Source organism: Myotis brandtii, unplaced genomic scaffold, assembly GCF_000412655.1.
Source record: "Myotis brandtii unplaced genomic scaffold, ASM41265v1 scaffold324, whole genome shotgun sequence".
In the NCBI taxonomy this organism is placed as follows: domain Eukaryota; kingdom Metazoa; phylum Chordata; class Mammalia; order Chiroptera; family Vespertilionidae; genus Myotis; species Myotis brandtii.
The window spans coordinates 3270243-3285392 of NW_005362439.1; the positions used below are offsets into that span (position 1 = coordinate 3270243).

Below are 15150 nucleotides of genomic sequence, written 5' to 3' on the forward strand. Positions count from 1 at the left end.
GCCGGCGCCTCCCGCGCGGGCCCCGCTCCTCTCTCTTCAGGCCGCCCCCACATTCCTCGCCTTCGAGAGAGCCCCCTTCCTATTCCCATTACGACTGCTCGGATGTCCCTAACTTTAAAAAATCACCCGGGCGGCAGCTCTCGAATCCCGATCGCTCTCGCTCTATGACAGAGGAGCGCTCGAGCTGACCTACTAGTCCGTCTCCTGGACGTGACCCCGGCCCCCCTACGGCCCCAAGTCCAGACTGTATCGGTGTCTCGAATACGCAAGGCTTGCATAATCCCCTCGGGCTTTATGGACATCAAACAAGGGACATCAGGGGGCCTGGAGTGCTGTCTTAACTTAGCATTCTCACTGTCAACATTCCTTTTCTGAGATTTCCTTCTTGCTCCACCCCCCCACCCCCGTCTGGGCAGCGTTGTTCTAGGGCTAAATAATTCCACGACCTCCCCTTTTCATTTACTCATTTCCTGAGGTGGTTGTCTGGGTCCTGTCGCCCCAGTTCAGATGTCCAGAATTGGCCCAGACCGAGTGAGTTCCTCCTCCCTGTCTTTGTAAATCAGCACTGTTAGCCTCTTCACCTTCCTTTGACTTTCTGGGCCCCCGCAAGGAAGGAATGGGGTGAGGAAGTAAGTCCTTACTTGCAAGTTTAGTCTCCCAAAGACCTCAGCCTCCTCCCTGCTTCAGTCTGTAGAGCTTCCAGCCATGTTTTACTACATAAAGTTATAAACTCCTCCCTTGTCTTAGCTTTGTGGCCCATGCCTCTCCCCAGTACATAGTAATAATATGGGTTAATTTTGTTACCATCTTCCATTTATAGGTTGACTCTTGTCTTGTTACCTTTGTCCAAGTCCCCAACTTCCTTAGGGTTCTTGCAGCGGTTCTCAACCTGTGGGTCGCGACCCCTGAAAATACATCCTGCATATCAGATATTTACATTACGATTCATAACAGTAGCAAAATTACAGTTATGAAGTAGCAACGAAAATAATTTTATGGTTGGGGGTCACCACAACATGAGGAACTGTATTAAAGGGTCATGGCATTAGGAAGGTTGAGAACCAAATGTATCACTTTTCCCTCCCAAGTTGGTATGCCAACTTTTTTGGCTTTGAAATCTTCTGTAATTTGGTAAGCCACATTCCTCTCACTAGTAAGTAGAGCCAGGAAGACCTAAATGTCCCATGTTTGCTGAAGGAAAATAATTTGGTGTCCTGCAAAGCAGATATTAGATTTCTCCAATGGATTGGTAGGCATTTCATCCTTGCTTGTTTTCAATTTTTCAAACCATTTCACTTCAAATTACCATCTTTGACCAAAGCTAATAGTAACTTTGCAACAGCAACCAAAAAATGTGGAGTGTTAACTCCTTCTCAGCCAGTACTTCTCTATCCTGTTTTGCCTGAAATTTTTACACAGATGAAATGTGGTGGAACTAGCATCACCATGGTAACTCATACTGAGGCATTTTCTGTGTGTGTAGTTCTTCTTGTGGACTGAAGGCGGCAGCCGAGTCAGGTCAGCTTTACAGTCACTGCTAGGAAAGCTACAACTTAATGTCACCTTAGCCTAAAATCCAAGGAGAAAAAAGTGAAAAGTAGAGGCTGATTCTTAGCACATAGCACTCTCCTTCTCCCCGCAAAACCCATCTCCCACATTTTTTATGCAGCCTTGGTTGTTGGTCTCAGGATTTCAGTATATGTTGCTTATGTGGACTTGCTTTTCAATCTGTTGAGGAAGACCTTATGATTCTGGAGACCATATTTTTTTCCACATGGAAACTAAGGACATGTGGTATAAGAATACATTTGCCCCCCCCCCCCAAAAAAAAAATCCAAGACAGGCGGTCACCATACTTTCAATGTCAGGGGATTAGGGATTTATAAACAGTTTCCACTCTGTATGCAAAGGATAGGTTCCTTTCCAGAAGGCATGATATGTGTTGTTTTTCTGGGATTGAGGAGGAAGGGGGAGGCTGGCTATCCATGTCTGACTCAGGCACAGGAAACGGTGTTTTCTGTGTGCATCCCAAGTGCTCCTCCTCCATGGTTCGGCACAGCTCTGGTGCACAGAGCCACCCTGGCTGCTGTTAGTCACTGGGAATATCAATGGGTAGAAACGGACTTTGTGCATAGTCCCTGCCTGGGTCACCCCCTAGGGTGAGTTAAGTCTTGGCTGTCAGAAACTGCTCTTGTGCCAGGAGTGCTAAGCCATATTTATTTTTACCAGGCCTCTCAGACTTTCTTGTTTGGAGTGAGAGATCCTGAAAAGCATGCCAGAATGAACTGTTTGTCTCCCTTTTATTGTCCTCTGGGACATGCCCCCTGAAAAGTTGTAGGGGACTGCCAATTCCAGAGGGGTCTCAGAGGCATTGGTTTCCTCAGAAACACTACCCCTCTCCTTCATCTCCTTCTAGGACAGACCAGGAAACTGATTTTCCAAGATTAGAATATTGCCCTGAATTAGATCAGTCACTAATGGCCTTTTCAAAGAAAACACAGGGAATGCTACATGATTTTGGCATGATTTTGGTCCAGTTGAGTTGGTAGAATCTATAATAATAAAAGCATCACATGCTAATTAGACCAGACAGCCGAACGTCCTTCCGGACGTCCTTCTGGACAAAGCCATGGCAGCTGGGAGGGCCGAGGGCAGGCAGCCGCAGTGGGGTGATGGGGGCAGCACCTTCCTGCAGAGGGAGGCCAGACTGCAGCTTAGGCCCACTTCCCACTGGGAGCGGGCCTAAGCCATCAGTAGGACATCCCCTGAGGGCTCCCGGACTGTGAGAGGGGGAAGGCTGGGCTGAGGGACCCCCCCAGTGCACGAATTTTTGTGCACCTGGCCTCTAGTTCTCTTATAACAGAGGCATCATGCAACAATCTGAATTTCTTAACATAATTCTTCAAAGAGAGCAAAAGATTTGAAGTTTCACAATTTATTTTTAAAAAAGAAATATATATATATTTATTTTAGAGAGGAAGGGAGAGGGAGAGTGAGATAGAAACATCAATGATGAGAGAGAATCATTGATCAGCTGCCTCCTGCACACCCCATACTGGGGTTTGAGCCCACAACCCAGGCATGTGCCCTTGACCAGAATAGAACCCGGGACCCTTCAGTCCACAGGTCGACGCTCTATCTACTGAGCCTAACCAGCTAGGGCTGAAGTTTCACACTTTAAAACAGTGGTTCTCAATCAGGAGTGATTCTGCAGACATGGGGCAATACCTGAAGACATTTTCGGGAGTACTACTGACAAATTAATGAGTAGAGGCCAGGGTTCCTGCTAAATAGCTTACAATGAGCAGGACACCCCTCCTACAAAAACTTATCCAGCCCCACATTTTAATAGTGCTGAGGTTGAGAGACCCTGATTTAAAACATTAAGAACATGAATCTGCAAAGAATTGCTGCATCTTCTCTCTAGAATTCACTTTCTGTGAGTAGAGGGCAGGGATTCTTATAGAAGGGAAAACAAGAGAAAGTTCAGCCAAAGGAGCTAAAGGCATCTGATTTGCCTTGGGAAGCCTATTCCTGGTATTCATTCACTTAGTAATAGTAAGTATTTATTACAGAGTATTATGTGCCAGACACTGTAGAAACAGTGGTAAACAGATATATCGGTTCTCTGGAACTTACAGTCTGATGGGTGTGGAGGCTACAAATATACAGAGGCATTAAAAGAATGATCTAAAAAAATGATCTCACAAATGAATGTAAAGCTACAAATGATAGGGGCATTCAAGGAAAAGTACAGGGCCTATTAAAAGAGAGACTTGATTTAAATTTGGGGTTTCAAGCAAGGCCTGTCAGAGGCACTGACACTTAAGTTGATTAAGAGTCATCAGGATAAGAATAGGTGGGGAGGGTCTTCCAGGCAGAAGGAACAGAATGTGCAAAGGCTGTGAGCCAGGAAATATGTCCATCGGATCTATGAAAAAGTGTCATTAACTGTTAGCAATGCTTTTCTCTAGGTTGTGGGGAGGAGGGGTGATACTGCTGGAGACCAGGAAACAAGTGAAAGTATAAGGGAATAGTCTGATTTACATTTCTGTGCTTTCTTTCCTTGCAGATCCTCCATACCACCATTTCTAATATCAACACTTTTCATGTTTCAGCTCAGTAGTGGTACTCATGTCAGAATCTGGGTTATAATAGCTGATTCAGGTCCCTGGCCTAACTTGGGGCACCTTCTGAATAGTGGCACTTTCTAGCACATTTTTATCTCCTGAAAGCTTCATATTCACTCACCTGGGATATATAAGTAGAGCCCTTTGCAGCAAATATCTCAGTATATCTTACTTATTTCAGAAGCAAAGATAAATTTAGAATGATGCATAAACAAATGTATCAATGAATAAACATTTGCTTTAATAACAAACATGAATCAAGCATCTATGTAAATGGTCTCTCTGTTCCCACACTTGCCCCTTTATAATTCATTCTGTACAAAGCAACCTGGGTGACTTCTTAAAAAACGTAAATCAGATCATGTCATTTCTTGGCATAAAACCTACCAATGGCTTCCTGTTACACTTAGAATAACAACCATATTTCTCCCTTGGCCTTCAAGGTCCTTCAGGATCTGGCCTTTGCCTACTTCTTTGACCATGTTTCCCCTTATTCATTCCACTCCAGCCATACTGGCTTTCTTTCTGCTCAGCAACATGCTGTCTTTTCCTTTTTCCACCCTTTACATGAGCTGTCTGTCTCTTCTACTTAGAATGCTGTTTCCCCAGACAGACCTGTCCATGGCTGGTCTCAGCACAATGTCACAGCCTTGGAGAAGGTTCACCTCACCACCCTAAATTTGCCTTGTTCTCACTCGCTGCCTTTATTTTATCTAGCAGGTTGGATACCGTTTCATAGAGGTGGTGGCATTTAGCCTAGGTCTTATAGGATGTGTAAGAGTTCACTAGGCAGCAAATGTGGGAGTGATACGTTCTTAGTGGAGAGAAGAGCTTATGCCCCAAACAGGAGGATGTGAAAAAGCTCAGTATGTTTAGGAACAGTGAGTAGGAAAGTATGGTTGGAGTATTAAGTATGTAGGGAAGAGTGAATGGCAAAGTGGCTAGGAAGGTGGGTTGGAACAGGACTGTGAAGTGTATATGTCTGCAGGTTAAGGAATTTTACTTCATCCTAGTAATGGTGAGTCAGCAATGCTTTTTAAGTAAGGAAGTAACATGGTCAAATTTGAATATTAGAACAATAAACTCTTCATGGCTTGGCAGAGAAAAAATAGACACAGAGACTGCAGCTTTTCATCCTAAGATTCTGAAATGTGGGACTTCCAGTTCATATCCTAAGTTTATTTAATGATTCCTAACACATTCCCTTTCATCCCCCCTGAACTAATTCTCTTGGCTTGTCTACATTGTAGCATTGTCTCTATGCTTTTTGTTGATTTTGTTACTTTTTTTCTGGGCATTTCTTAAGATATGATGATCTGTCACATACAGTATTTAGGTGTAGGAAGGATATGCCAATGCTTTATTTTTTAATACTGTAGTTTTAAAAAAATTATTGATTTATTTAGAGAGAAAGAAAGGGAGAGAGAAATATTTATTCATTGTTCCACTTATTTATGTATTCATTGGCTGCTTCTTGTATGTGCCCTGACCGGAGATCAAACTCTCAACGTTTGTGTATAGGGACAACACTCTAACCAACTGAGTTACTTGGGCTGGGCTGCCAATGTTTTCTGATTAATTTTTAATGCCTTTTTCAATGGTGCCTTGCATTTTTCTGGACTCTTTATATAATAAATTGGTTCAGATGAGGCAACCATAAGTCCTATGGGTTGGATTGACTTTGCTTTTTAGACTTTTAACTTACAGGAAGAAAAATCTACTTATGGCATTCAAGCATTTATTTTACCAGGCCCTATGCATGATCCTAGAAATATAAAGATGAATGAAGTCCCTGCCCTCAAGGAACTCATAATCTAGTAGGAGAATTTAAAGAATTTTTTTAAAAATGACATAAGTGATTATTAAAGTGTATCATCTAGGACAGAGGAAGGCCCAGCTAATTTTTGTAAGCTACCAAGAAGAATCAGAAAAATCTTCCTCCCTTTCAAATTATATGAAAGTGTAATTCCAGCTCTTTTAGCAGCGTTTGAAAATTTAAAATAACAAGAAGGTACAAGTCTGTAATTTGCCTTTCAGCTTCCAGTTCAATTTAAGCCGTGTCTTCTTAATCACTTTCTTGTAATGCATTAGTTATTTTTTAAAAATATTTTTATTTATTTCAGAGAGGAGGGGAGAGGGAGAGAGAGATAGAAACATCAATGATGGGAGAGAATCATTGATTGGCTGCCTCCTACACATCCCACAATGGGGATCAAGTTCACAACCTGGGCATGTGCCCTGACCGGGAATTGAACCGTGACCTCCTGGTTCATAGGTCGACGCTTAACCACTGAGCCACGCTGGCTGGGCACATTAGTTATTTTTAACCGTGCCAGAGTTTGTGGATGTTTTCTTTGCAAATTCTCCCAAAGCTCTGGTCTGTTGACCCGTAGTAGTCCAAAATGGCTTGTCGGTAAATAGCATTTTTAGTTTAATCATGTTAATTCCAAATGGTGGTATCATATTTAGTTTCTGCTTTGTTCCTAAGGAGGATAAATCTTTTAAGAAGAGCAAGAGCCTGGTAGCTGAAAATGAATTTCATGACCTGCATTTCTTAGTAGAAGCGCCTTTAGCATCTTTTCTGCTTGATGAGTTGATAAAAGCTTGTCCTAATTTCTTGAACCTGTTTTGTAGCAATAATTCAGCCTGAATTTTCTCTTTCCTTATTGTTTCCTTGAGGTTTAAAACTAGTATATTGATTTTTTTCTGAAGTTTTCAATTCCAGGGAAGATTTTCTTTCCTATCAATCTCTTCATAGGTCCTTGGCAGAGCCAGTGATGTCTATTAATTTTCTCTTTATAATTACTAATTATAATCTGATAAATTGACATCTCAACATATACTCTCTCTTGTGGGTGTTTCTTCTATTGTTTTGAGGTTGATGTTTCCATTCCTTATGCTATAATACTTTAATATCTCATGCCCTCTCTATGTTTTAATCAATTTTATAATGCCTGCTTATTTTCAGGATTGTGAAGTTGTCTTCTGATTTAGTGGATGACTATTAGTTTGGGTAAAATTTTCAGAAACATGCTATGATAATTTAAGAACTTGAAAAGCCCATCTAAATAGACGGATGACTTTTTTTCCTTTCCTTGATACTCAACAGGGTCACAAAAATATACTTGGCTTTAACAACTCTTATGTACTTCCACTTTTCTTAAGACTGATGTTTTGTATGTTTCACTGAAATATTTCCTCCACCACTGAAGTATTGCCAAAATCTATTATTGCGTAATCTATGGCAGAAGATAAATCTAAAAGTGGTGGCTCTTTATTAAGAAAACCAAACACTAGTTGAAAGGTCATCACTTCTGTTTGAAGAATATTTTCAAGATCTTCAAGCCACTCATTTATTGTCTTTGTTTGTTTTCAGGTTATAATACATGGCTATTATAGAAAACTTTTGTGAATATAGAAAAATATAAAGAAGAAAACTGTCAACAGTCAGTATTTCCACCAGCAATAAAGTCTACCTGTTACTTCTGCAACCCCAAATTTTCTTGAAGCCTTAGTCTAGCAACCACCTCCCCTTTCTAAGTCTTCACAGACTGTTCAGGACATTAAGAATAGAGGCTGACTCTAAATGTAAGGGTCCTTAGGATTTTTATGGAAGGAATGGAGCTGTAGGAAAAACCTACAAATTGCTCCACAGATGACATCTTGTTCTTATTTAGCTTTCTTTGAGTCATTAACAGTCGGGCGCCACTGGTGCTGAAACTTATCATTATTATAACCGCAAATGGGTTAATGCCCAAACAAAGCTATATTCTTGGGGCTGGTTCCCAGCTCCACCACACAGACCTCAGCAGCATCACCCTCCAAGCCCCAGGATAATGCTCCACAAATAAAAGGATGTCAAATGTTCAGCCTGGACTGAAAATTCGCTTCTTTTATCTTGTAGCTTCCAGTTGCTGGCAGGGCAGAGCAAAAGAAAAATGAATAAATAAAAACCAAGCCAATAAACCCTAAAAAAAGAGGCTGTGTGGTTTAGTGGTCAGACCACTAGCCTGAGGGTTGGGATAGTGAGATCCAGTTTCAGGTCACCCACTATTGGCTGGATGGTGATAGACAATTCATCTTCCTATATTCCTCAGTTTTCCTACTTAGGAAAGGAGAAGTGCCTTAGAAAGTTCTCAGGACAAATGAAATGATCTGCAAATAGCTTCAAGTTGCTTGGAAATAGAATGAAATTGTAACCCTCAATAATTACTATCCTATTACTTTATTAATAATAGTAATAAGCCACAGGTGTGAAAGTTATAAACTCCCATACCTTTAAGCTGCATTGGTAAGGAGAATGGAAGGTGAGGGTGGAGGAAGAAGACAAATATTTTCATCATATTTGTAGGACTTCACATCAAATATCAAATTAGTAAATTCATTACCTCAAAATAATAAATGCTGTTCCTAGTTTGGGTCTGTCCCTTTATCCTTACCGCATCTAAACACAGAGTGACTCACAGGAACCTAGAAATGAGACACATATACAATTTTAAGGGAAAGGGAGAATTAGGAGGTTTGAAGCTCCTGGTAGAGGAGGCTAAGAATAGACCACTCAAAACACAAAGAGAAGAACCTCCTCTTTCTTTTTCCTCCCAATGTAGGTGGTCCACCGGTTTCCCAGTCATTCTTTTGATAGCATGATTTTTGTTTTCTTTCTTTTCACAAAACCTCACCTTCTCTTTGGGGGAGGAGGAGAGACAAACTAAAAAAGTGAGAGCAGGCCCTAGCTGGTTTGGCTTACTGGATAGAGCGTTGGCCTGGGGACTGAAGGGTCCCAGGTTCGATTCCGGTCAAGGGCATGTACCTTGGTTGTAGGCACATCCTCAGTAGGGGGTGTGCAGGAGGCAGCTGATCGATGCTTCTCTCTCATTGATGTTTCTAACTATTTTTTTTTTAAAGTGAGAGCAGAGTGGCTTTTTCTAATAGGTTTCAACTGTGACAAGTGCTACAGACCATTAACCTGCTTTTGGGAACAAAGGGGAGCAAAAAGAGAAATATGGGGATCTCTGGAAACGTAAAAAGCAATGAACGTTCTCCCCTCTTAAAGAAGTGAGCAATTAGGCATATGAGGAAAGAAATCCAATAGGTGTCTTTGTTTGTGCATCCCATCCCCTCAAGAAGTGAAGTGTTGCCCTAGCTGGTTTGGCTTAGTGCAGTGGTTCTCAACCTTCCTAATGCCGCGACCCTTTAATACAGTTCCTCATGTTGTGGTGACCCCCAATTTAATTGTTACAAATTGAACATAATTAAAGCATAGTGATTAATCACAAAAACAATATGTAATTATATATGTGTTTTCCGATGATCTTAGGCAACCCCTGTGAAAGGGTTGTTCGACTCCCAAAGGGGTCGTGACCCACAGGTTGAGAACCACTGGTAGTGGATAGGGTCTCTGCCTATGGACTGAAGGATCCCGGGTTCGATTCTAGTCAAGGGCACATGCCCGGATTGCTGGCTGAAGCCCCAGTAAGGGGCATGCATGAAGCAGCCAATCAATGATTCTCTCTCATCATTGATGTTTCTCTCTCTCTCTCTTCCTCTTCCTTCCTCTCTGAAATCAATTAAAAAAATATATATTTTTTTTTAAAAAGAGGGATCCTTTTAAAAAAAGAAAAAAAAAAGTGAAGTGTCTTGGTAGAAAAAAAAACAAACACTTGGAAAGGGTACCAAACAGTAAGGCATAGGAGTAGAAGGAGGGACTAAAGATAGAGGATTTTGAGAGGAAATGTTAATGAATCCTAGAGGGTTTAATGAGCACGTTTTGTTATAGGATGAATGTACACAAATTTTAATGAGCAGCCTTGTTACAGGAGCAACCAAGATATAAGCACTTGAAAGCATTTTGTAGCAAATATAGTAAATAATAGATAAAAATAGGTAATGAGATATTGTTTACGGAAATTTAGAGGTGGGAGCTATTGTGAGGATAACAGCTGTATAAAGCAGGAATAGTTATGAAATTCAGAAATTGAGAATATGGGAGGCTGGCAATAATATTTTTCCGCTCAAATTCTTCTAAAACCAACTAACGCCTCGAGAATTCTTGAGTCCTAAGAAGACTGGACCGCTGCAAAGCAACCGCTCCCGGAACTCGTGTGGCCAGCTTCGCGTTGCGGTACGGAAACTGTTTGCGTGACACCCCCTCCGCCTCTTTCCTCTTCTCCGGCTGCGTAGGTGCCACGGCAACGGAGAGTGCTGGTGACCTGGCTTCCGGAAGCCGGAGAGCTACAGCTTGGAAGCTCTCCTTGTGCAATGATGCTGAGTCCGGAGCGCCTAGCCCTACCGGACTACGAGTATCTGGGTAGGAGCCTTGGGGAAGGAAAGACTTACAGACAAATTAGGCGGGGGCGGGGGCGGGGTCTGTGTGGGACCCGGTCGAGCTGGGATGGGGAGGAGCGGGGAAGGGGGCGCGTCCGGGTCCTAAGCCCGTTAGGCCCAGCGAAGCGGAAAACAGCACCTGGGGAGTAAAGAATGTCAGAAGTGGACGGGCTGCAGCTGAGGCTGTGAGGGTTGTGTTCAAAGTGGGATAGGTTGGAGTTGAGAATTTGGGGTCCTGGGGGTGGGGGTGGGGGTATTGATATGCTGGTAGTGGAATAACCATGAACCTTGAAGTGCCAAATCAGGCATTCTGTGAACAATAATTTTACCATTACATAGCGGCAACTCCCAATTGTGAGCGTTTCTTTTACATTATGCACTCTACTAAACATCTTACATGCATTCTTTTTTGAATCGTCACAACAGCCCTGGAGGAAATACTGCATTTTTCTTCCATTTTGCAGCTGGAGAAACTGAGGCTGAAGAGGCAACTCACACAAATGAGGCCGCACAGCTAGGCAATCGTAGAGCTCTTGACCACTAAGGCTGTAGCTAGTACTTTATTGAGCACCATCAGCGTGTAAGGCATTTACTGGATGAAAAAGGGATGTATGCACACAAATTTTAAAAAATAGATAGACCTTATTTTTTAGAGCGGGTTCAAGTTTACAGAAAATTGAGCAGATATTATACAGAGTTCCCATAATATTCCCTCTCTCCCCTACTCAGAGTTTTTCTTACTATTAATACCTGGCATTAGTATAGTACCTTTGTTATAACTGATGAACCAGTGTTGAGACATTATTATTAACTAAAGTGCAAAGCTTACATTAGGGTTCAGTCTTTGTGTTGTCAGTTCTATGGATTTTAATAAATATGTAATGTCATGTAACTGTCATTATAGTATCATGCAGAATAGTTTCACTGCTCTAAAAATTCTCTGTGTTCTACCTCTTCATCCTTAGACCTGCACCTCAACCCTTGGCAATCACTAATCTTTTTACCGTCTTTAAAGTTTTACTTCTCCAGAATGTCATAGAGTTGGAGTCAGCCAATAAATTGGCTTTTTTCACTTAAGCATTTAAGGTCCCTGAATGTCTTTTCCTGGCTGATAGCTCATTTCTTTTTATCATTGAATAATATTCAATTGTTTAGATGTACTATACACATTTTTAATGAAAAACAATTCTAGTTTAAAATTTTCAATTGATAATACAGAAACTGATTTAAAATATAAAGAAGTTTTTTAAAAAATTAAAATATAGCCCTGACCGGTTTGGCTCAGTGGATAGAGCGTCGGCCTGCGGACTGAAGGGTCCCAGGTTCGATTCTGGTCAAGGGCATGTACCTTGGTTGCGGGCACATCCCCAGTAAGGGGTGTGCAGGAGGCAGCTGATCGATGTTTCTCATTGATGTTTCTAACTCTCAATCCCTCTCACTTCCTCTCTGTAAAAAAATCAATAAAATATATTTTAAAAAATAATACAACATAAAGAAGATTATAGTAAGTCTCCTGCCACCCTTCCCCCGCCCCCTCCTGCCAGTTCTCATCCATAGCCAGTCGCTCACCAGTAACCACTATTACTGTTTTCCTGAGTATCCTTCCAGAGTTTATTTTATTAGGTACATAAAGGAGAATACAGTGCATACTTTTTTCATTTAATATATCTCAGAGTAATTTATCAGAAGAGAGCCTCCTCATTCTTTTTTTAGCTGTATAGTATATAAATAATTTATTTAACCAATTCTCTGTTGGTAGACAGTAAGTTGTTTTTAGCCTTTTGCTACTACTAAAAATACTGCACTGAATAACCAATTTTGTTCCCTTATTAGTATATCTGCAAGGATCAATTCCACAAAGTAGAATCAGCAGGTCAGGAGTATATGCATTTTAAATATTTTTTAAAATATATTTTATTGATATTTTACAGAGAGGAAGGGAGAGGGAGAGGGATAGAAAGTTAGAAACATCTATGAGAGAGAAACATCGATTCAGCTGCCTCTTGCACGCCCCCTACTGGGGATGTGCCCCCACCCAAGGTACATGCCCTTGACCGGAATCGAACCTGAGACCTTTCGGTCCGCAGGCTGATGCTCTATCCACTGAGCCAAACCGGTTACGGCTATGTTTTTTTTCATTAGCCAGAAAATGGAGATTTAGAAAGCTTGGAAACAACTTGACCCTGAAAAGAAGTAAGAAATGGTGGACCTTGAAAATGACTTCAGGTTTTCTCACTGCACAGAATATAGTCAAACACTGCTGCTGCTAAATATTTTACCCTTTGTTCTCCCTTCGAGATCTATAATAATAATCTGCTTTGTGTTGATGTTTACTGTTGTGTTGCTGACAATTACCTGAAAGAGAAGTTGGGGTGCTTCACCGGGCTGGAAAAAGTTTAGCTAAATCAGAAAGCAGGTCTAATTAAGCAAGTTTATTCTATATATATAAAAGGCTAAGTTGACCTGAGCATGCACAATACATATAAAGCTCTCGCTGGCGCCAATTGCACGCAGCAGGGCACATGCCTGAGTTGTCATTGTTGATTGTGAATTTGGTTGACACTTCTATTATAGAAAAAGGACGAATAGTGATATTAAAATATTTCTTCTAATTAATTTCCTTTCAATGTGCACAAATCCATGCACTGGGCCACTAGTAATAATAAAAGAAGGATCTCTTACCCTTTGAGACAGCCTGGAAGGGCCTGGAGGGTATTATGCTAAGTGAAATAAGCCAGTCAGAGAAAGACAAGCATCACATAATCCCACTTACCTAGTATATGTGGAATCTAATGAACAAAATAAACTAATGAACAAAAAAGATCCAGAGACATTGAAGCATGCAACAGATTGACTTATTTCAGAGGGAAGGGGTTGGGGGGTGGGGTGGGGAGAGACTAACCAATGAACTTATATGTATATATGCATAGCTCATGGACAGACAATAGTGTGAGGAAGGCCTAGGGAGGGGGTGGAAGCAGGGTGGAGGGGATCAATGGGGGAAAATGGGGGGATATCTGTAATACTTTCAATAATAAAGATAACTTTTTAAAAAAGGCATGGAGAGAGAGAGAAATTGTAGTCAGCCAAAAGGGCATAGTTATATCACAGATAAATTTGCATCCAATAAATGTCTAGTAATACCTAGACTTTTGCTCAGGATTTTACATATTTTATTTATCCAGCACTCAATTAATCTATGAAGTATTTGAAAAGCCTAGCCCATTATTTATTTTCTTGGGTGTTTATTGTTTAAATTATATGTCTCAAAGGCTTGGCATATTTAATATACAATCTAAGTGAAAAGAGGTCAGTGCCCCTGACTGAATAATCAGGTGTTGCGTGTTTTAAAAATTCTGTGGCACACCAGTTGAAAATCTCTGGCCTAAACCATTCCAGGCCATGATTACAGGTTCCTAATCCACAAAGTCAGTGGGGAATAGATCAGTTTATACAACGTGATGAGAGATTGTTTTCTTCACTAATAGTTGAAAAGGCAAATATAAACCCTAGTTAGCAGATAGAGAGGGAAACCTATAGATATTTGGTGGTCCCTCTATTAGTGGCTTTTTCAGAAAGACCAATTTGTGTCGATGCTGATAATCAATCTACAAACAAATCAAAGTCTCGGGTTGGTTGAAAAGCTTCAGTATCCGACCGTCTACCTATTCCTTGAACCCTGAACAAGTGCTCCTGAAGGCTCTGTGGCATTTAAGTATCTTAACTCCCTGTCTTAACCACCATCTGGACATTTATATTGCTCACTACTTACTGTTTTCCTTATGGTTCATCAAACCATACAACTCTGCTGAAATGCATCTATCTTTGGTTGAGAACAACCCCTGCTCATTTAAATTTGGTCTCTTTTAGAGGCATGCTGTTTTGAAGCATTCACCCTCAATTTAATGACCATTTAGTGACCACTCCTTATAGATTAATTTAATAAAATATTTCCTGGTTTAAATTTTTAAATACTCGTGGAGGGTTTTATTTTTGTTTTCATTCTTTTTTCTTTTTTAAAAATTATGAAGTCACTTACATGTATAGTCCTAGAGAAGAAAATATATATGGAGAAAAGAAAATTGTAGAGACTGGAAAGCTCTAACCATTGAGCAAACAAAAGCCAAAGCTGAGTACCCTTTGGTAAGTGTGTCAGGGACCTCTTTTTAGTATTCTGGTGTAAATTACAGAGATACCTGTGAATATCTATAGGTTTCCCTTTCTATCTGCTAGCCAGGGTTTATATTTGCCTTTTCAACTATTAGTGAAGAAAACAATCTCTCATCACGTTGTATAAACTGATCTATTCCCCACTGACTTTGTGGATTAGGAACCTGTAATCATGGCCTGGAATGTGTTAGGCCAGAGATTTTCAACTGGTGTGCCACAGAAATTTTAAAACATGCAATACCTGATTATTCAGTCAGGGGCACTGACCTCTTTTCACTTAGATTGTCAAATAAAAAAATGACAACAGCCAACACACCAACAGCTGTCAGGTGTGAATGCCCAGTCTTGAGTCATAAATGTATAGGTCATAGAATAGAGTTGCATCTTATTGGTCATGTCACATAATAAGGTTGCGTGTCATTGATTACCAAAAATTCTTATATACAAATATAGGCACCTGATTTTTTTAAAAGGCACTTTGACCCTAGCCGGTTACGCAGTGGTTAGAGCATTAGCCCATGTACTG

General features: G+C 40.8%; 1 protein-coding gene across 3 annotated transcripts in view; it reads left to right on the forward strand.

The window, feature by feature from the left end:
- The first annotated feature begins 10273 nt into the window (after positions 1–10273).
- LOC102254414 (chromosome unknown open reading frame, human C11orf49) overlaps positions 10274–15150 on the forward strand; it is a 146227-nt gene continuing 141350 nt past the window's right edge. For 2 of the 3 annotated variants that reach the window (XM_005870803.2, XM_005870802.2), the window contains exon 1: positions 10274–10437. In XM_005870803.2, coding sequence (XP_005870865.1) covers positions 10389–10437 — 49 coding nt within the window. In that variant the 5' untranslated portion in view covers positions 10274–10388. The remainder of the gene's footprint in view (positions 10438–15150) is intronic. The other variant, XM_014543365.1, reaches the window with a different exon arrangement.